The following is a 23,656-nucleotide window of genomic DNA, read 5'->3' on the forward strand; positions in this document are numbered from 1 at the left end:
TATGGAGGCAAACACAGCTTACTGACTATTGATTGACAGTTGACAGCATTGAATGTACACTTACACAAGTTTACTGGAACACTGCAACAGTTTATCATCAAACTTCACAGGAAGTTTGACAACAAATTTACACTATTCACGCAAGTACTTACCCACTCAAAAACTCTTGACAGTTTGGGCTGAGCTTTAGCTTGAAGTCCGTAATTGAAGAGTTCATTATATAGTTAAACTTTCTCCTTCAATTCGTTAACATTAGAGACCTGAGCTGTCGAACAATAACTTACATATTTTAATACTATCAAAACCATTAACTCACATACAATTTGAAGTCCGCAGTTGAAGTGACCATTGAGAGTCTTTGTCTGGACCATTGTTATGCTTAGACACACTAAAACTTCAAATGATAATTGAAAACAAGTTAACATAACTTGTCTAAATTATGACTATCAATAGCTTAGTTGTTATTAGAGGGTTACGAGCGGGAATTCGACCATTTTTAAACCTCTTGACTCCTGGAAAATTTGCTCGAGACTTCCGGGAAATCTTGAACTTATATCGAAGCAAATTTATAGAAACTAATCAAAAAACACATTTGGAAAATTCCAAATTGTTTTGAACGTTGAATGTACAATGTTCGATGTTCAAGTTCGATTAACCCAATGCTTCTCTAATCTTCTTATTCAGAAACTGTAAATTTTAACTTGTCAAAAATTTCAAAAACTATAATTGAGAGAAGCCAAAAAAATTGAACCCCAAAATTTATCTTCAAAAATATTTAGCAGATTACCTTTAAAAATATTTAGCAGTTATTTCAAAGAGTTAAGTTCAATTGCCATATCTTCTCTCGAGCTTAGCAATCCTCATAATCTAGTTTTTTTTTCGAAAAAATGGATTTTCCTGATAACTGGAAATATTTCTTTTATGAATATTTACAGTTGACCTTAAAAATTACAAAAAAAAACAGTTTTATTTGTTGTTTTGAGTCGTTGTTTATCATACTGCAAATTTCGCGATACTGGAAAATTATATATTGAATTTTTTTTTTACAAAAATCTAATAACAAGTTTGTGTAACTTTTGAAAAATCACTCTATGTGAATCAAGATTCGTAAATATTTTCAGCTACAATTTTGAGAATTAAAAAGCTTAAGAAACGATTTTGTATTTGCAGATTCAGAAAAAAATCGAAATCTAAAATCAAAGTCATTAATTATGTTTCTTTTAAGAAGATTGAATCAGGTAATCACATGTGATCATGATCTTAATTTCCATTCTTCCCTTTCCAGAAAACGATTATTTAAATTGCAAATGCACAACATTAAACCCACATCTCCGCCTTCTCCCAGTAAAACCACCCACTAAAGCTCACTTTTGCAAATCAGATTTTTCCTCCTCCATCAAACAGGTGGCAAAAGCCGACCCATTGCCGCACTTCGTTTTCACACGTTTTCTTCACCATCCTGGCATCCACAAGAATCCTCCTCGTGCAACTCTTGCACTTTTCCACCCACTCGAGCAGAGGTAGTAGCAGTAATTGCTAGTAGAACGACCTCAACGTCGTCGTCGTCGACGCCGTCACGAATCCCGGCGAAAGCAAAAATGCAATGATAGCGGGAGATGCCTGGGAAAAATTAAATCATTGTTGAATGATTCAACAGTATTGCACTCTCTTCCCACACTCCCTTTCTACACGGTTACGGTTCGCTAGGTGGCATCCTTTCGTTCCAGGTTGTGAGGTGCACTCGTTCGTCCTCTCTCTCTCTCTTGAAGATAATATCATTTTGTATTGCATTATTTGTACAAGCGCAACATCCAGTAGCGGCTCAAGTGGAGTGAAGCAGAACGTGGAGATGCGCACAAGGTGGTGGGAGAAGGGCCCTCGAGAGCAGCATCCTCTTTCGAGAGTGCTCCGGCATCTCTGGAGGGAAGCTGGGCACGGCGAAATTTGGCGTGGACGGAGTGCACTGGGAATTTTACAATTTTGTTGACAGAATTTGACATTGACAGAGTTTGACAGTTGATTTGTACTTACCAGTTTAATCAGGAACCACTTTTTTCACTATGTTGTACTTACCGAATCAATCTGGAACCACGATCAAAACTGCATACACCAAGCTCACTGAAGTACAACTTGAAGTCCGTAATCGAGATGTCGTTTGAATTTTTTTTCTGATACGTCACTTAAGTACACCTTGAAGTCCGTAATCGAGAAGTTTGCAAAAAATTGGCGTGCACGGAGTGCCTAAGGAGCAAACGGTCGTCTGAGGAATTTCAGACTTGTATTGACAGAATGTGACATTGACAAAGCTTGAAAGTTTACTTTTTTGACTTTTATTTGTACTTACCAGTAAATTCCGGAACCACTACTTCACTATACTGTACTTACCGAATCATTCTGAAACCACTATAAAAGATGTGACAAAAACTCACTGAAGTACACCTTGAAGTCCGTAATCGAAACGTTCAAATTTTTGCCATGCCCACCCCGGCTCAACCACCCAAGTGAGAGTTTTGTGCCGGTGCCGGTGCCTCAGAGCGTGTTGAGAAGCTTTTAAAAGTAAAAACAGCAAGTGATCAAGCATCGTTTTACTCTTCACGATGTCCTTCTCCGCCCTGCCGCTGTCGGTCGTGTGATGCCAAAGGTGTCTATTTATGGAAGGGCTTCCAACCAGCAGCAACAACAGCAAACCCAAGCCCGGGATGCTGGACTTCAACGATGATGTTGCCACCCTTACCACGATGCGCTTAAAATAAGCGGAAAAGCGGAGAAAAATGTTGCACTTAAAATGCTGTTGATACTCTCATAAGAAGATTATAGCATCCTCTCAAAGCATCATCATGGTTGTCATCTCTGTGTCACGGCGGGAGTCCCTCTGCCACACACACTCGAGCTTTTGCAACGACTTCAGCGCTGGGTTTGAGAGCTGGTCTGGAGATGGTCTGGAAAGTGTGAAAAGCCGGTGAAAGAGTAATTCTCTTTGGGCGTGTGTGTGCGTGTTTAGATTGCACATGTTTACAAGATAGCTGAGAAAATTGTAGTGATTCTTTGCTTGAAACGATTTCAGCGATTTTTCCTGATGGAATTTTTTAAAGCTTTTGCCTAACTTCGGGCGATTACCGCGCGCTAAATCGCCTGGCAATATGCAAATATTTGAACTTTAATATTTTCCCTGCTAAAACAAGCTCTAATGATCCGTGAATGGTTCAATCACACCAAACATTACACAAACCAATCCACAAAAGTGCACCAGGCCCATTCACACTGCAACCACAAAGCGATGCCCGCAAAAAAAGATAATCAACAAGAGCGCACACACAAACACACATGATAGAAAAACCGCCGGAACCGAACGATAAACTCCAACTCCATCGAACCGGATGCACATCACCACCACCACCGCACCACTCCAGCATCACCTTTTGTTGATCATGTGTGTGTGCTTTTTAAAATTAATTATAAAACCAATATTTCTGCTATTTAAAAGCCCGAGGTCGACCGCTCTCACACATGCTCGACTCGCTTTTTTTCTCGCTCTGCTTTGTTTTCCGCGCACATTTTTTGTCCCCGTTTTAAATTCACATCGCATAATTGTTTCCGTTTCTTTATCGCGATTTTAATTAAATTACAGGCGAAATTATCCCGAAAATATTCGCGTGAGAGCACGGATTTTTGCTACGAATTGTCATGCAGTAGGCCTTGCTTTGCACTTTTCAGTAAAAAAATAAAAAAAAAACAGCGTGCACAGAGTTCACAAAGACGTCGTCTGAGAGTTTTCAGACTTTTATTGACAGAATTTGACATTGACAGTTTTTGACAGTTCACTTAACCTTTTATCGGTACTTACCAGTTTAATCCGGAATCATCGTTCACACATACGTACTTACCCTGAAATCTGGAACTACAGTCGTAGCTGCAGTCATCCAGCTCACTTAAGTACAGTTTGAAGTCCGTAATCGAGATGTCGTTTCATCTTTTGCTCATTACTTCATTTTTCGCTCGTTGCTTCACCCCAATTCAACCTCACAGTACTACAAAGTGCTTAATATTTCAAACAAAAACACTAAATTGAATTTCACCCTTCCAAAGCGAGAGAGAGAGAGCCACCACAACCCCAGCGGAAGATGAGCCACTTTACTCGGTTCCAAACCGCTTTCGACACAGTTCTGCAGTTGACAGCCGGCGCCGTCCGCACAGTTGCGGAGGTCATCCGGTGGTGGCGCTAGTGCACGCTAATGCCAACCGCGCGTGTGACACAACAAAACAGAGACGACACCATGGCCAACTGGGGTTGGTTTTTGCGAGTCTGGCCGCGTAACTCGCGCACAGACTGGTGGGCCTACTTTGTCTCGGACGCGGTGGGTTCAAATTTCGGTCACGGCTTGCAAAGTGAGTTTGTAACACTTTGTAGCGCTGCAGATTTCGAAATTAAAGTGTGCCGAACGCAAGCTGACAAGCTGAATCGCACCAAAAAAAGAGTTCGCCTCTCATGGGAAGTTTCGAGCGTTTGCCCCTCCCTCCCCTTTCTCTTTTGAAGAGTGGAAATATTTCGAATAGCAATTTGCATATTTTCCTTATTATTCATTTTTTGCTGCCGCCCTACCCGGCGCTTTTTTTTGTGCTGCGAAACATCATCGGAACTGCGCACTGCAACTTGAAACTGCATCACACTGAAAATTCCGAGGATGTTTGGGATGCTGATGATGACCAAAAGTGGAAAAGAGGGGAGGGGAGGTCCTTTTTTGTCCGAGTGTCTACGGTTGGAATTAAGTTTGAGCTTGCGTTGTCGTCCTCACTATCAAAGTGTGGTGTTTTGAAAGAGGGGGAAATTCGCAAAAAACAACACAAAAAAAGTCGAGCTGTTTTTCTGTCCCCAGGTAGGGCACAAACTCGGCTGCTGCTGCTGCTGCAAAATGCAAAATAGGTTTGCTCTCTTTTTATCCTGGGTGCCAAGGTGAAAAAACTAGAAAAAAAAGCAGAGTGCACATTCCATATCTGGTCTGCGTTATGACGTCGTTTGTTTCAGGGTTAGACTCAATTTTAAAGTGGGAGCTGTCTTTAAAAAAGCCGGCCCCTGAATGCAGGCAACGCCGGCTTCCGTAATGTATTACATACTTCTGAAGGTGTGTGCTGCTACATTGTGCAATAGTTAAGTGGCTGGCAGCAGCAGCACCAGGTGCCCTCGGTTGAGCACTCAACTGCTGGCTTTCTGGCATCCCTTCTGTTGGCAACTCTGGCACAAGTGCCATGATTGCGATGCAGACACTCTTCAGTGGAGGGGGGTCGCCACGTGGCTTGTTCTTTAGATTATCACCGGTTTTCTAATTTTAAAGTAATTGTGTGGGCATTTCAGTGATACTGTGTGATTTTGTGTGACTTTGTGTGGTTTTGTGTGATTTTGTGTGATTCTGCGTGATTTTGTGTGATTCCGTGTGACTCTGTGTGATTTTGTGCGATTTTGTGTGATTTTGTGTGATTCTGTGTGACTTTGTGTGACTTTGTGTGATTTTGTGTGATTTTGTGTGACTTTGTGTGGTTCTGTGTGATTTTCTATGATTCTGTGTGACTTTGTGTGGTATTGTGTGATTTTGTGTGATTCTGTGTGACTTTGTGTGGTTCTGTGTGATTTTGTTTTATTCTGTGTAATTGTGTGTGATTCTGTGTGACTTTTTATGATTTTGTTTGATACTGAGTGATTTTGTTTGCGCAATTTTTGACTTGCTTGAATATTTTTCAGAAAAAAAAACATTATCCCAATCAGCAATTAAAATTCTCTAATTGCAAAAACATGATCTAATCGCTACCCGTCAGCAAATGTTTCAAAATCACACACAATCCTGTGGCGATTAGCCGGAAGCTCGTCGAGAATCCGCGAGGCACTTGGAAATTAATTCCGGCAAAATATTTGCAGTTAATCAATCTGATCACACCGAGCACCGGGAAACTTTACGCACACTAACCAACGCAAAACTGTTTCCCATTATTGGCCATATTATAATAACACGACCACAAATTAAATCTCCTCCGTCACGTACCATCACACATGTGTGTATGTGTGCACACGTGTTTGTGTTGGTCTAATCGCGCCAATTTCGCAAATTTGCATTGTTAGAGTTTCAATCAGCGAAATCAAATTTAATCAGGCCACTCATATCGTAATGAATTTTGACCAACAAAAACAAACCGCACCGCAAACATATCAACCTAATTATGGGCTCTTTTTAATTCAGCGTGTAGGCAAAGCCTACTTGGGTGTTGGTTTGTTATTCGAGCCCGTAAAAATTCAAAATATGTTCATATTTACTGAAGAGCCTAAAAATCATACGTGATCCGGCGATTTATTTGCCTTCTTGGCCGCGCGATATTCAGGACGCGGAAAATTGCTACCCACACTCGACGAGATTCTCGTTTTTTATCGCCCGGCAGTTATCGATTTTACGAGGTTCTTCAGGCCGGAGATCCTCCGCCCGATTATGATATGCACACGCGGGTTTTATCCGTCGAGGCAATAAAATTTCATTGATTTTATATATATTTCGCGAGATTAAGAATATCTATCTTCCTTCTTTTATATTTTTTATTTTATTTTTGCGCCCCAAAGTAGGCACTGAAGTCGAGGGGGGTTTATCCCATGGAATGACCACAATGGTGGCGAAAAGTGCATTCTTAGTGCCATCGTTTGAAGGAATAAGTCTTTGTTTTTTTCCAGTGAATGTGGCGAGTTGTAAATTTTATGCCCTTAAGCTGCTCGAACCCCGTAAAAAAACAGTGGCGTCCATTCAATTTGAATGGATTGGTGCCGTGTTTGGATTATGTTGAGAGGGGGGTTTTTATTTGATAACAAAAAGTGTAAAAGTGAATGATGAGGAATAATATGGCGGGCACGTGGATGGAATTAATTTTGTTTGTGTTGAAGATAGAGTTAGCTTAAGCCTAAAATTGACGCTTTTGCAGAATTTTAACCGAAAAACAGTTCGGAAAAAATCGCTTCAGCATTGACAGTTGACAGATTAGTATTAACAATAATGTACTTACCAAGAAATCTGCATTTTGACAAACTCGAACAATTGTACTTACCACTTTCAAAATTGTGTTGACACTAAATTGCTTAGCTGTGGTTTGAAGTCCGTACTTGAAATGCACATCAAGTAATTTTGAAAAAGACCTTTCTACATAACTTTAGGCGTTTTCCAGTTTGAACTGTAATGTTGGAAGTATAAATCCAGGCGAAGAAATTTATCTGCTATCAATTCAGAAGGATCACAAGGATAATCTGTATCTGTGGCATTTGATTCCGAGCCCACTTTGATTGCCGGGTGTCCTGGCAACCCGAAAATCCCAATTTGACTCATGGCTTGCTGATCTCCTCTTTTTCCACCGCACTGGAACCCATCCAATCGAACCGAAAGCTAGAATGGACCGAAAAAAAAACCATTCTAGGAAAAATGGCATAAAAATACCCTCAATCTCGCTCGGTCTCCCGTTCAACGCCCATGTTTTTGAGATGCAATTTGCCGGAAAAAGACCGCTTGCCACTGGTGCTGGCTGGCTGGCTGTCTGTCCGACTGTATCTCTCCGAGGGAATATGTGAACAATTTTCCAGCAGGACCATCATCATCTGTCTGGCCTGGGCCGACCGACCAACCCGTATGCCAAAAAGATAGAGCGTGGAAGAGGAAAAATATCCATGCAAACAACAATCCAAACTGACATATTCGTTTTACAAACATTATGAATGATTTTCCACTCGGAGTTTCTGCCTCTCTATATGTGTGTGTGTGACCGGCTTCCGGAGCTCTCTGGGACGCTTCCAAGGTGATTTTTCAACCCCCCAGACCACCCTCTTGACCGGTTTCCTTCCTTTTATCCACCACTAATCTTTATACTCATTTCCGTTTTCATGGTTATTTTGCAACGGAAATCTCTTCTAATATAAGAGCCAACCGGGCAAAAATATGATACTCTACAGCGAGACCCCGAATCTTAGTTTTTCATGGGACCAGGGGAAATCCCATTGTGTTCGAGGCCACCAGCCAGAGATTCGTGTCGTCGTAAAAAAGCCGGACGAGGGGCTCGCCGGAGGAGAGTGCAGTACCCATTTTCTATTTCCCATCAGAGGCCGACCACCCTAGCAGGGTAGAACTAGCACCACACAGCAAGCCATGCCAGGGGCGAGCCCAAAACTGCAAAATGATTTTATGATAAAGCTATATTATCTTTCATTATAGTAGGCCACGACATTCTGGCGTCGTCGTCGTCGCGCAGCGACGCAAGGCACACTTTGATGTCTCTGTTACGAGGCCGACTTGCGGAACTTCCAGGTGCCTCTGAAAAATCTCGACCCAAATTTGTCGGGTACCGCGCGGATTTATGCACCCTCGAGAACACGGTTTTATGGGGAACCTATTTTTTCCTGATTGTCATTAAAAAGCAGTCTTTTTTCGGGGGCCTAGACCAGAGTCTTCTTTTAATTAAATCGTAAAATATCAGTTACTCCGACGAGAGTGCAGTGAGATGAGTGACGGCGGTGGGCGCATCGTAAATCACTTTGGAGGAAGGAGGGGGGATTCTGGTCCTCGTTATGATTTACGGTTTCCAACCCCCGGATAAGGTGGGCCAAGTGCGAGTGTGAACCCTTTCGGCGTGTGTAAAAACGTACCGTAATCGAGTTAGATAAAGCTAGTAAAAGGTGAATAGTGGATTGAAAGTACTCAAAGTTTGCCTGTTTGAGGTGCTGCTCGCTGAAAGTAGGGATGTAGTCGTAAAAGCTGAATATTTTAACAGTTTTGGAAAAGGCTGCTTTGATGAGCAGCGAAAGACTCTGATAAAGTGTGCAAACTGCGGGGGTAAGATAACAGCTAATATTGAGTTCTAGGCTCAATTGGAACTTGATGTATCTTGAATGCGCCTAAAGTTATTCCACACTAAATTAAACTGTTTTGTTTTTTTTACATCTCAAGTACGGACTTCAAACCAAACCTAGTCAAATTGGTTGTATCGAAACAAGAATGTGATGAAGGTGTAGTATTCGGTAAGTATTGTTTTCATTTTTTTATTAACACTCTGTCAACTGTCAAATGCATTAGCACTACTGTTTCTGAACTGTTTTTCGGATTATAGTTAGTTGGTAATTGCGTCAATTTTAGGATTAAGTCTACCAACCAGTTTACAATCAGTTAAATTTTTAAGCATTTTCATGTCGTCAAAAGCCTATAGTTAATGTCAGCTAGCCATTGCACTTTTCAATCCCCCAATTTTCCTCGCTCAAGCTCGCTCTATGAATATTTAAAAACCAACTCTCACCGTATATTACTGGTCGTCCACCGCCGGCGACCTGCAAGCTTATTGTAAATTTTGTTTATTATTCTTGCAGCAGCACCAGCTACCACAGTGTATCTTTTCCCGGCCAGAAACACATTAAGAGTCGGCATAAAGTACCATTATGTAAAACACAAGAAACCACACCAAAAAACTCCTTAGACTCAGATTTCACCCACCCAAAAACCGTTGATGGTTACTTACTGCCTGGACTCCAGAAGAAAAAAAAGCAAACCCCAGGTCGTTATCTTACCGTTGCTTCCGGGAGCCGAGATTTGCCTCGACTTTTTTTTCCTCCCTCTTCTGAGAGTTTCAGGAGACCGCGCGCGATACCGGATCAAGCATTTCCGTTTTTAAACAATTTTATTTCCTCCAGGAAGTGATATTTTCTTCCCCGAAAGTAATATATTCCGCCCGGGAATGGCTTCCCGTTTTTTTTGCCGTTGCTTGCCTCGGAGAAACAAGATCAACCATCTTTGGCCAGAGATTTCCAGCGCGATGGTCCAGGATGGATGCTGCACTTTTGCTGCTGCGAGATTTTCTGCAGAGCAAAAAGTATCAGAAAACCATCAGCAACAGACGTGACGGGAAATGGAAGAAGAGCAGGGGGGGGGGCAGCAATCCAGTTGAATGTGACACCTTCATTCCTTTGCTTGAAAGGGGGAGAGATGGATTCAAAGAGTCACAGGTTGGTCTGTTTTTACTGAAGGTTCAAATTGAAATTCAACTACAGGAATTTCTTTGCCGGTCGCATCACTTGCTTAGGGCAGATCCAACTGCTTTAATACTTTCAAAATTGGTTTAAATGGCTTTTTCCAAGATTTACCCAAATTTGACCCTGTTGCCCGAAATAAAATTCGCATTCCACTCACCTCAGAATTTTTGTTTTATGTATGCCACGGTAGCACCTACAACATTTATTCCGGAATCCTTCGTGCTGTAGCAACCCGAAACGACCAACTGCACCCAGTAGCCAAGTGCATCCGTGGGTGGTCTGAGGACCGGCTGAGCTGCGGCTTGAGTGCACACCTCACCTCTCTCGGCAAAGCGATTATGTGCTGCTGCTCGGACTCGGCCCCGGCGAAATGCAGACTAAAAATTGCACAAGGTGCCACTGCCAGCTAATGTCGACTCTGGCGACTAGTCGGTACTTCCGAACGATGGAGTCACACACTAATCCTCCACTTCACAGGAGAGGGTGGTAGTACCAAGGGGGAAAAACTAGTTGTTGGTCGTTGGTCGCCAAACTGCTGCTGCCGGAGACTAGAGCGAAAGTGCTATACACAAGTGGCCATTGGCCGGAACATGCCGGAATTCTGGTGCAGAACGTGGACCAGGACCAGCCAGCACAAACCGTGGCCGTAGATGATGATATTAATTTTAGATGTGCTTTTTCCAGTCATCCATACATGAAAAATTATATGCGGCTGATGCATAAAAGATGCAACGAACCGAGAAGCCCATTGCATTTGCAGTGGCGGCGGCGGCGACGTGGTCGTGTGCTCGCTCGGGGTACAACACCGAAATTTTAAATTTTTCAGCATGCCAGGCTGTGGCTTTGTGCAAGTGTGCGCTTTTTTTCTGGCTCACCTTGGGAATCGGGTTGACGAGCCAACGATCAATCGAGAGCAGGTGTGCGGTGTAAGCAAAAACTGGTTGACAGTTGTAGTTACATGCGAGGGTTTTTGGTTAGTAAAAAGCTTAAAATGAAAATTGACGCTCTAGTTCTGACTTTCAATCAACTGAAAAACAGTTCAGAAATTGAAGGTAGATTGAGCATTTGACTGTTGACAGAATGTTAGTTATGAATAAAATGTACTTACCGATTGAATTCCGCAACTTCACGAAATCACTGTTTTTTTACACGATTATAACAAACTTACCTGTGAGTTGAAGTCCATACTTGAAGAAAAGAAACAGTACGTACCGCTAAAAAATCACATCGAAACACTGAATCGACCAACTTGATAAGGTGTGACTTGAAGTCCGTACTTGAAATGTCACAGCATTCACTGGAAATGCTTCTCACTACGGCATAACTTTAGGCGTTTAGATAACTTATCGTTTAATGGGTTGGCGTTTACAAAATTACAGATTAACTCAGTTTCGGTTTGTTCTGTGATCTGGTATTATTGCTATTTTTTTTCATCATTTAAAACAATTGAGTCAACTTTAAATTCAAAATAAAAATAGTGGACTTTTTCCTGATCTGGGATTATGCACTTATTTATTCCATTTATAACAAGCAATTCTATTAGGTAATAAAATTAAAAGAAATTTAAACGGGTTTCTTTTTTTTCAGCATTTACATGAAAAACAGTTTTGTGAAACTGAAAAATTTCACATTTATGAAGAAAAATATTAAATATTATAATTACATGATTTTTTACTACAATAGCGCATCCATCATGCTCTTGATTTAACATTTTAGCCATCCCTTTATATTTTTTAAAGTTGTCTGCATTTTTTTCTGAAATGTCTCCCACATAGTGCGTCCATCCCGGGAATTCCCGGGACAAAAATCCCGGGATTTTTTCAAAACCGGGAATTCCCGAATCCCGGGATTTTTTATAATTTGTCCCGGGAATTCCCGAAATTGAAAAAAAAATCAAATTTTGGTCTGGAAATTCAAACTTGGTTTTGGAAATAGAAGAACAGACCAATTTAAAATTTGCATTCAGCATATATCAGCATTAATTTGGATTTTTAGGGAAATTTTTTAAAATTTTGGTTTACAAATTCGCAAAATGCCTAGCGCTTTAAATATTTTCCATTAAATTTTATATAGTTTTAAAAGACTGGGAATTATATTTACTTATTTTATGATTTTAAATATGAAAAAAATATATTAAATTATTTTTCATCAATCACCAGAATCTGGGCCAAATCAGAACAAATGTAAGCCAATTTTTGCAAAATGTTTTGAATTACTTCGGTTAAAACAGGAACAGAACCAAACAATTAGTTCACCGATTTCCAAAATTTATTGTTCTTAAATTTCACATACCTTTTCAGACTGTTTTCCCCAATTGGCGATAGTGACTAATAGATAATTTGTAAAATGTGTTATATATAAAACACGAAATTCAAAAAGTATCTAAAATTGTATATGAGTTATATTATTTTATCTATAATTATTTGCTTATATTGGCAATTAGCGGCGAGAAATATTAAACTAACCTTATTTTATTTGCTGTCGCTTCATATTTCTTAGACATTTTCAAAGAAATGTTTCAAGTTTTTCTAGTCATGTGATATAAAAAATATATAAAAGAAATATATTTATGAAAGACTAATGTATTTAGTTTGAATCACATTGGATAAAAAATTGTAGTTCATTTAAAATCCAAAGCACAACAAAGAGCAACAACAATTAATTTTTAATTTCTCTTAAGCTATTTAAAAACTGTCGCCCTTGTTAAGTGTATATTATCATCAATTAATATTATTCAGCTAATTCTATGATTTTAAGCTTGAAAAACATCACACATATAATGAAAACATAGATTATATGACTGTTTCAAAAATTTCCCGGGATCCCGGGAATTCCCGGGATGCCAAAAATATTTTTCCCGTTTCCCGGGAAATTCAAAACCCGGGAAAATTGGACGCCCTACTCCCACACATTTTGAGATCGCAGAGTTGCCAAGTCGAGCGACGAAATTTCTTTTGAAAATTTGCCCTTTTAACTTAATTTTTCTCATCAAATTTGCAATATTGGACTGAAGGCGCCTTCCCGACTTGAAAAATTCCATGCAAATTCCTAATTCGAAAATTTAACTGAAGGCGCCTTACAGACTTTAAATTTTATAAGCACATTTTTCAGTATGAAAATTTGACGGAAGGCGCCATTTCGACTTGACAAATTTCATACAATTTGGCAGAAGGCGCTTCATGAAAATTTGGCAGAAGGCGCCTTCTCGGCTTGAAAATTTTTAAACAAATTCTCAATTTCAAAAATTTGACTGAAGGCGCCTTGCCGACTTGAAAAATTTAATACAAATTCTTAATTTGACTAAAGGCGCTTGAGCAAATTTAAAAATGTAGCTCAAATGTTCAATGAGAAAATATGACAGATGGCGGCTTACCGATTTAATATTTTTTAACAGATTCTCAAAATGAAAATTTGACTGACGGCGCCTTCCCGAGTTGAAAATTGTCATATGAATTCAAAATTTGAAATTTTGGCTAAAGGAAAAGGCGTCTTTAAACAAAATTTCATTTTGAGAATCTGTTTAAAAATATTAAATCCGTAAGCCGCCTTTTGCCATAATTTCACATTGAAATTTTGTTATGACGTTTTTAAAGTTGCGAAGGCGCCTTCGGGAAAGCACCTTCAGTCAAATTTTTAAATTGTTTGACATTTTTCATGTCGGAGAGGCACCATCAGTCAAATTTTTAAGTCGGTAAAGCGCCTTCAGTTAAATTTTCAAATTATGAATTTGTTTGACATTTTTTAAGTCGGGAAGGCGTATTAAAATATCTCATAGAAATCCTCTATTTGAATTTTGACTGGAGGCGCCTTACCGACTTATTTTTTTAAATTGAAATGTTTTGTTTGTAATGAAGCAAGTTTAAAGGCAAAAGTTTCGTTGAAATATTTCAAAAGTCTTATTTATTCTCATATTTTGGAATCCCACCTTACTAAACAAAATAATTAGAATATTTTTGATGTCTCTTTTAAATTTTCGTTTTTTTGTTAAAAAACCTGCCTCTTTCAAAACTTCCACATTTTGAAGCTATAATTTAAAAAACACCCTTTGTTGTATCGATAAAAATGTAATGAATTTATCAAACCTTATGATTTTCAATACCAGCTGTAGGATCCAAAACTGGACAAAATGGGACATATCCGGACAAAATTCGTCCAGGTTTGCCGACAAAATGAAGCACTTAATTTTACTGATTAACAGGTCTAATCGAAACATATTTTCTCGATAGATTCCAAATTTAGAAAAAATGATCACTGAATTAGTTTGTTTTGTAGAAATTGAAAAAAAAAACATCACAAAATGCAATTGGATTTAGGGCATCAACATTTTCAAACGATGTAAAATATTTAGTGGAATTCTCTGAATTAAAGCCTTTTATATTTAAACATAAATTTATAACTTAAAATTGTACTTTTTTTCATTGGGGTAATTCTCTACCAACTCACACGAAATCGGGAAAAGTTGCCCCGACCCCTCTTCGATTTGCGTGAAACTTTGTCCTAAGGGGTAACTTTTGTCCCTGATCACGAATCCGAGGTCCGTTTTTTGATATCTCGTGACGGAGGGGCGGTACGACCCCTTCCATTTTTGGACATGCGAAAAAAGAGGTGTTTTTCAATAATTTGCAGCCTGAAACGGTGATGAGATAGAAATTTGGTGTCAAAGGGACTTTTATGTAAAATTAGACGCCCGATTTGATGGTGTACTCAGAATTCCGAATAAACGTATTTTTCATCGAAAAAAACACTAAAAAAGTTTTAAAAATTCTCCCATTTTTCGTTACTCGACTGTAAAAAAATTTGGAACATGTCATTTTATGGCAAATTTAATGTACTTTTCGAATCTACATTGTCCCAGAAGGGTCATTTTTTCATTCAGAATAAAATTTTTCATTTTAAAATTTCGTGTTTTTTCTAACTTTGCAGGGTTATTTTTTAGAGTGTAACAATATTCTACAAAGTTGTAGAGCAGACAATTACAAAAATTTTGATATATAGACATAAGGGGTTTGCTTATAAACATCACGAGTTATCGCGATTTTACGAAAAAAAGTTTTGAAAAAGTTACTTTTTGCGTTTCTCTTTGTTTCGTCGTCCGTGTCTGTCGCGGGTGGCCATGATCGATGACGACCAACTTTTTCAAAACTTTTTTTCGTAAAATCGCGATAACTCGTGATGTTTATAAGCAAACCCCTTATGTCTGTATACCAAAATTTTTGTAATTGTCTGCTCTACAACTTTGTAGAACATTGTTACACTCTAAAAAATAACCCTGCAAAGTTAGAAAAAACACGAAATTTTAAAATGAAAATTTTTGTTCTAAATGAAAAAATGACCCTTCTGGGACAATGTAGATTCAAAAAGTACATTAAATTTCCCATAAAATGACATGTTCCAAAATTTTTTACAGTCGAGTAACGGAAAATGGGAAAATTTTTAAAACTTTTTTAGTGTTTTTTTCGATGAAAAATACGTTTATTCGGAATTCTGAGTACGCCATCAAATCGGGCGTCTAATTTTACACAAAAGTCCCTTTGACACCAAATTTCTATCTCATCACCGTTTCAGGCTGTAAATTATTGAAAAACACCTCTTTTTTCACATGTTCAAAAATGGAAGGGGTCGTACCGCCCCTCCGTCACGAGATATCAAGTTTCACGTAAATCGAAGAGGGGTCGGGGCAACTGCTGTGTGAGTTGGCGGAGAATTACCCATTGCCAAAATAGTATCGAACGACGTGAAATTAAAAATAGACTCAGTATTTATAAAATAAAATCCCCAGTGGTTACACAAAATCAATTTCAACAGCTTCTTGTTTTTATTTGGTTGCGCCTGAATGTATGCAAAAAGCCTATCAAAATAAACATTGTAAAGGTAGTTTTTAAATATATCCGCAAAAGGTCGAAAATCAATGTTAAACGATACCGAGCAGGGACATTTTGTATCTTTCAAAATTACTTTCAAAGAACTTAACCAAACATAATAAAGTTTAATAAGGATTTATGGGACACCTAACTGGACTAAATGGAGCAAATCTTGTCCGTTCTTTCAGTTCCGGAAAATTCGAAGGGAATAAAAATCATATTTTGCATATAAAATAGAACAAAGTTTCGCCGAGCTTCCGTGGCCGTGAGGTTACGGGTTTCGCCTTGTAAGCGGAAGGTGATGGGTTCGATTCCTGTCTGGCTCGGCAAAGTCAGATCCCTTAAAAGAGTAAATATGCTCACTGGGAATACTGACCGGTAGGGGATGGGTTTCGACAAGCGGCGTGCTGGATTTTCAATCCAGAGGTCGTGAGTTCGATTCTCGTACCGGGATGATGAAGTTTAAAAAAAAAAAAAAAGTTCAACACGTTAAGAAATGCTCTAAAGTTCATAATTGAAGTGTCAAAGCAAGTTCTAAAGTATTTTCAGCGGAAGTATAACTTCAGGCGTTTAAATTATAATTCATGTGCATACATCTTGGCGTTTACAATTTTCTTATCACAGCCTGTAAACAAAATGCATTTGCATTCCGGTAAGCCTATCATTTGCAACAAACTAAACTGTTGCAAACTGTTGCAAAATTAAGTCAGTTTTAATTCCTCCGAGCAAATAATACCTCGCCCCGGAAACTGTTGCTGCTGTGGACTTACAGCAGATTAACACACACACAGCTGGCCATGCCTCTGCATTTTTTAGCCCTGCTCTATCACTTTTGGCCGCCTACTGCCGCAGTGCAAAGTGCAAAACGTTTCGGGACTTTTTTTTTCAACCTCGTCCGTAATTTTAAATGAATATTTATGTAATGTACATTTTAAAACTTCTTCTGTGTTGCTCTCTCTCTTTTTTTCCCAACTACCCCGAGGTGGTTTGTTTCTTGCACCTCAAGGACTAACTTCCCACCTTTCTGGACAGCTAAGATAGAAAACTACTGCATTAAGCCACCCTGATTTCGTGTTTTGGGGCAAAAGGCGAAAATTGCCCTTCCTCGGTAGTGCTTTTGCGCTGGAGCATGATAAATATTTACTGCCCTTTTACTTTGCGGCAAATCGATATCCCCTTCGCGAAGAAAAACTGAACCATCCGACCTGTAAAAAGCAAAGTTTCTTTTTTTTCGCTTCAACCCCTTCTACATTTTCTCCCCCCGTAAGTTCCGTCCAGTAGTGCAGCCATGGCGCTCGTTTTCACTCATCTAACCCGAGCACGAACTCTAAAATAGAAAAAAAGAGCACAATTAATTAATTTAAATCACAACAAAACCACACCACCACCAGCCACGACGACGACGTGTTTACCTCTTTCGACTCCCTCCGACCCAAAGCAGACGCCGAGAAAAGGTCCGATTTTTTCCCTTGTTTCACGCTCCCCAGCGGCCAGGTTCCGGAACGCGCGCGCCCAAAGTGTGGTTGAGCAGAAAAAAGGCAAGATATTCTGTCGACCCCCTCTTTCGTTTCTCACCCTACCCCATTTTTTTCGCCGCTAGAATTGCTAATGAGGAAAATATTAATGACTCTCATTTCCCTCCGCAACGCCACTTTCACCACCAGAGTGCGCCACCACCAGGCTGGCATACATTCAGGCGCACCTTTTGGGAGTCAAGCCGGCCTGCTGCTGCTCTCTTGGCTTGGGTTGGGTTGACTTGGCTGGTTGGGCTGGTTTTGGTATGCAGCAGAGTCAGGTCGTAGTAAGCCATGGCGGACGGCACCCCCTCGCGCATATTCGCACCCACTTGCGGTTGCTGTCCTGGCACGGAGGGAAAATAGTGGGAGGGTGGTCGAATCTGGATTATGACTAGTTTAGTTTTGCTTAAATTGATATTAAATAATAAAAATATTCCTAAGAAAAACTTCAACCGTAGCAATTTTGTGACATCTGGTTTATATTTTCGACTTAAAAAAAACTATTGTGTTTTTGATAAATCTTTTTTGAAAATCCGTCGTGAAACAATTTATTTTTTATCTTATCTGACGACGAATGAAGAAACGGCCTACTTTTCATCACGAAAAATGACAGTATCAAAATAGTAGTTAATGCAACAAGTTGCAACAAGTTCCATACATTTTTTTTTGCAAGTCCGAAAATACTCTTTGAGTGGAATTATAAGTCCAATGTTCATGTTGAAATAAAAAAAAAATCGAAAAGTATTACTTTTCAAAATCCATTTCAGTGCTGAAAAGAAAAACTTTTCAGCATTTATTTTGAAAGGTTGCTTGAAAAGTAGCCTTTTTCGTCGTTCAAGAATGACAGGTAAAGTAAGTAGTTTCAAGACGGAATTGCAAAAAAGATCTTTTCAGCGTTTAGTTTAGTGCTGAGAATTTCAACCTTTCAGCATTTATTTTAATGCTGAGAAGTTCAACTTCTCAGCACTTGTATCTTAAAGTTATACTTTTCGACATTGTTTTCTAGCTTGAAAGTTATATTGTTGGCAAAAAACATTCAAGTGGGTAAACAATCGTTTCACTGAAAAAAAAAGTCCACTACAATTTTAATTTTTGTCTTACTGTCTTCATGATAAGAAAAAAACTCTTGGCATTATTTATAAATATTTAAGTAACAGTTTTCGGAGTTGGCCGTTGCAAATATTTATCAATGTTTATGTGGCGCAAAAATTCAGAAGGCATAAAAAATAAAAATTCAAAAAATATTTAAAAAGGTTTTTTTTTCTGCCTTGGTAAGAGAGCGTTCTTTTATAACGTAACGCAAAAATTTGGATTTGGATGGACATTTCACCAACCTTTTTTATAAAAATATTTAAACCATGTCATTCCAGTTATTATATATTTTGTTATTTTTAAATATCCTTGTGTCAAAAATTAAAAAAATGTTCATCCAATAATGTGACCTTCCCTCGGGACTTAAAAAAATGTAAATACTCGCAAAAAATCTAAAACAAGACACAAAAGAGCTAAAGTTTAAAAAAAATGCATAAAACTTGGCATTTTTCGATGTTCCCGTATTTTTTTAATTGCTATTGTTTTAATATGCTTTGACTATTGTTTAAATATGCTTTGACATTTCAAGAATTTGCAACAAATGATCACATATCACAGCTGTCCATACAAAAATGGTATGTAAGTATTCAAACAGCTGTAACTTTTGAGTGAATTTTCTGATCAATTTGGTGTCTTCGACAAAGTTGTAGGTATTCTTGAGGACTTTTGAGAAAAAAATAGGTACACGGAATTTTTTTTTGCAGATTTTTTAATCAACTTTTTTTTCACTAAAACTCAATTTCCCAAAATATTTTTTTATTTTCGTATTTTTTTATTTTTGAGATTTTTCGATATGTTTTGGTGGACAAAAATCCGCAACTTTTGAGCTATAGAGAAACATGGTCAAAAAATCTGACGCCGAGTTATGATTTTTTTTTAAAATGTGATTTCTGGAAAAAAAAATCGAAGTTTCATGTAAAAACAAGTTTGACATTATTTTTTAATGCAAAATTGAATTTGCAATCGAAAAGTACTTTACAGATTTTTTGATAAAGGGCTCCGTTTTCAATATATAGACACCAAAGGTTTGATTTCAGCAAAATATTTGCAGTTTTTCGATTTTTCTAAAAATATTTTTTTGAAAAGTTCAGAAAATTTGCTATAAAATTGTCTAAGAGACATTGAAGATTGGACATCGGGTTGCTGAGATAAAGCCGCTTTAAGAAAAAGAAACACGAAAATTGAAGTTTTCTAAATCTCACCAAAACAACCCACCATTTTCTAATGACGATATCTCAGCAACTAATGGTCCGATTTTCAATGTTAAAATACGAAACATTCGTGAAATTTTCCGATTTTTTCGAAAAAATTTGTTTGAAAATTTTTAAATCAAGACTAAAATTTCAAAAGGGCGTAATATTCAATGTTTGGCCCTTTTAAAATGTTAGTCTTGATTTCAAAATATTTTTTTCCTAAAGATCGGAAAATTTCACGAATGTTTCATATTTTAACATTGAAAATCGGACCATAAGTTGCTGAGATATCGTCATTAGTAAATGGTGGGTTGTTTTGGTGAGATTTAGAAAACTTCAATTTTCGTGTTTCTTTTTCTTAAAGCGGCTCTATCTCAGCAACCCGATGTCCAATCTTCTATGTCTCTTAGACAATTTTATAGCAAATTTGAATTTAAAAAAAAAATATTTTTAGAAATGGTCACTCATGGTTCAAAAAAATCAAATTATTCGCTCTACAGCATTGCCTTGGCGTTCTCGATTGCGAGATTCCTACTCGAAACTAAGTGTTCGAAGGCTTGATTGTTGAGGCAATTGCAAACCTCTTTTTACACTTTAGCTTCCATCCACCCCGGGATTCGAACTGACGACCTTTGGATTGTTAGTCCAACTGCCTACCAGCGATTCCACCGAGACAGGACCCAGGGAGACGACTCCTGCACCTGGACTGAGCTAACGACCTAACCTTTTTAGGTTAGTCCGGGGCCAACATTTACTTCCCGTCCGACGGAAGGCGTGATCAGACAAATCTCGTCTCGAAAAATGCCACCGGGACCTTCTGGGATCAAACCCAGGCCGACAGGGTGAGAGGCAACCACGGTCACTCATGGTTACTATTTTTAAAAATCGAAAAACTGCAAATATTTCGCTAAAATCAAACTTTCGGTGGCTATATCTTGAAAAATCTGTAAAGTACTTTTCGATTACAAATTCAATTTTGCATTAACAAAATAATGTCAAACTTGTTTTTGCATGTTACTTCGATTTTTTTCCAAAAATCACTATTTTTTTTTCAAAAAATCATAACACGGCGTCAGATTTTTTGACCATGTTTCTCTATAGCTCAAAAGTTGCGGATTTTTGTTCAAAAAACATATCAAAAAATCTCGAAAATAAAAAAAACGTATTTTGGGAAATTGAGTTTTAAGGAAAAAAAGTTGATTAAAAAATCTGCAATTTTTTTCCGTGTACTTATTTTTTCTCAAAAGTCCTCAACAATACCTACAACTTTGCCGAAGATACCAAATTAATCAGAAAATTCACTCAAAAGTTACAGCTGTTTGAATATTTACATACCATTTTTGTATGGACAGCAGCCAAAATTGTATGGAGACTTGTATGGGTGAACCAATGACGCAAAATAGCTTATTTGGTCATAGGGAAGGCCCCCACAAAGTTTGAGTCAAATCAAAAAAATACAAAAAATAAAAATGGTCCAAATCGGCCGATTTCGTAGAGAGTTGCTCATACATCAAAAATTGGTTTTGCTTATTCAAATGCGTTTTTTTTTTTCATTGTTTAGAATTGAAAAAAATGTAAGTTAACAATACAAACTGACAATTTCTTGAAATAAGTAGACTTTAAAAAATATTTCGGATATTTTCCTTTAAAATTTAATTTATCTGTTCTCATTTTAACTCTCTATTTTAGAGTTTGCAAAACTTTTTTTTTGAAGCGATTCAAAAAAATCAAATTTCAACTTTTTTCCTCCGTGCCCCCATCGCCTACTTTGTAACTCTTTTTTCTCCCATTGTTGCACCAAGGCACGATGTGACCGCCACCGTCGTCGGTCGTCGCCTACTACTCCGGGTTAGTGTCGCTGCTGCTGAGACTTCCCCGCTCCAGCAAGCAGACCAAACCAGCCAACACACCAAACAACCGCAGCATGGCATGGCCCGGCCTTCCCGAGCCACTTTGCAGCCATAAATATGACCGTTATGACGTTTCCACATTACACGGGAACATGAGATGAATATTTAAAAAAAGGGGTGATAGAAAAGTTTTTTTTTATTACTGTTGTTATTTGTTGGGTGAATTTTTTTTTCTTGGGGTCGTGCTGATGTTGACCTAGCACTTTTGGTCGCTCCTAACTAACTAGTGTCCTAGCTGGGGTGGGGACGGGAGTCCCCCAGGGGAAAGTCGAGGACACCGGGCAATCGCTGAACAAATAGTCCCCACCTTGTTTTGCAGCAGCAGAAAAAAAGTGGTCCCATCAACCGACGAACCGTGTAACACATTTGAATATTTACGATCGGTTTAATTTGGTCCGTTTGGTCGGAAGAAAATGGTTTCAAGAGGGGTTCCGGACGAGGACGAGGGGGTCCCAGCCACAGGTAATCGACCATCAGACCATCCTGGAAAAAAGGGACGAAACCAACGAGGAAAAAAAAGGATTGACCATACCCTCATAATGGCGCTGTGATGTTTAGATATAACCCTGATCTCGGTGGCGGCCAGGCCAGGTTCGTCCGTCCGTCCAAGTCCGTCGTTTACAGTCCTGGCTGGATAAATGAGTGGCCATAAAGTGAAACATTATTCGACGAACCGTCTCTCGTACCTGCAGGTGGTGCTTGCCTCACCTGCTCTTCAGAGAACAGGGGGTTTTGCGTTTGTTTGCACGTGTACGTGGTTCTATTTGACTTTCACTTGGGCGATGGTGGTGGTGGTGTCGGCAGTGGCCACTCTTGATGGCCCGATGGTAATCAAAATCTCTGAAAGTGTAAACGGTTTTGCGTGAAGGAATCGTGTGCTTTTTTAAAGTGCGAAATCCGGGAGTCGTGGAGCATAAAAGAAAATTAAATGTTGATCAAAAATATGCACTTGATTTTCTCGATAATGGCAGAAAGAATTTTGTTCAAATTTATTCCATTCGGTCCAGTTTCGGGTCTCATGGCTTGGTATTGTTTGATAATGCTGTTCAAGAGTTACATTAAAAAACAAAAAAACTGATCAAGTAGGCGAGAAGTGCAGAACCTCATGTTTACCTGTCAAAAGGTAAGTTAATTTTAAAGCTGTCAATTTATCTACCTTGGCTTCATATAAGTAGACATGATTGAATGAAGTCCCTAACAGTATTGCTACTCAAAGCATCAGTTTAGAATTAAATAGTTAAATATATAAAGAATACAATGGATATCATCACCACCACGCCGGAACCCAAATGCTCCGACGAACTTCTCCATTCGGCAGCACTGGACGGCGACTTGACAGCTGTCAAATCCCTGCTCGAAAAGGGAACCACAGTTGACATTGCACGACCCTGCACCGGCATCACCCCGCTGATGGGAGCGTCCATAAAAGGCCACACGGAGATCGCCCGCCTACTGCTGGAAAGGGGTGCCAGCTTGAACGTCTTTTCAAAAACCTTCGGTCTGACAGCACTGCACTGGGCGGCGTTCGGAGGGAATCCGGAGACTGTGGCACTTTTGCTGGACGCCGGTGCCACAGTTGATGCCGCCTCGCCGGACAATGGGAGCACTCCGCTCATGATGGCAGCACTGAGTGGTCACTTGGGGGTGGTGAGGTTGCTTCTTGAGAAGGGAGCGGATATTCATGCTTTGACAAAGGACGGATTGACGGCGTTGCACGCCGCGGTGAGGTTTGGATATTCGGAGATTGTAACGGAGTTGGTTGAAAAGAGTCTTGAAATAAACTGTGGTAATTAAATTTATACAAATCTGTTGTTTCTTAAAATGAAAAACTTGAGAAGTTCTCGCCGAGTCACATAAACTTTCACCAGAATGGCATGTTTTTAAAACGGAACGCGACACGCACTTTATGAATTACGATTTTGCTTGGCACGACATAATCGCATTCAGCATTTGCAAATTCCCCCCCATCCCGATTTCCCTCCGTGTCCTAATTATTGATCCACACGCACACAAGTACAGGCTGAACGCAAAATCCGATAAAATGAATTTTAAA

The 23,656-nt window shown here is 39.0% G+C and overlaps 2 protein-coding genes across 5 annotated transcripts in view; both read left to right on the forward strand.

The window, feature by feature from the left end:
* LOC120422115 (cytotoxic granule associated RNA binding protein TIA1-like) overlaps positions 1-23,656 on the forward strand; it is a 610,909-nt gene that overhangs the window by 444,750 nt on the left and 142,503 nt on the right. The gene's annotated exons all lie outside the window — the stretch shown is intronic.
* Positions 22,693-23,462, forward strand: LOC120422119 (ankyrin homolog). The gene has a single exon (XM_039585489.1). It carries the CDS (start codon positions 22,861-22,863, stop codon positions 23,395-23,397), a length of 537 nt encoding a protein of 178 aa, XP_039441423.1. The 5' UTR covers positions 22,693-22,860; the 3' UTR covers positions 23,398-23,462.

The sequence above is a fragment of the Culex pipiens genome, chromosome 1 (assembly GCF_016801865.2).
Source record: "Culex pipiens pallens isolate TS chromosome 1, TS_CPP_V2, whole genome shotgun sequence".
Taxonomy (NCBI): domain Eukaryota; kingdom Metazoa; phylum Arthropoda; class Insecta; order Diptera; family Culicidae; genus Culex; species Culex pipiens.

What these genes read in the sequence shown, in the direction of transcription:
- LOC120422119 (XM_039585489.1), top strand. Translation starts at nt 22,861, where the DNA reads ATGGATATCATCACCACCACGCCGGAACCCAAATGCTCCGACGAACTT.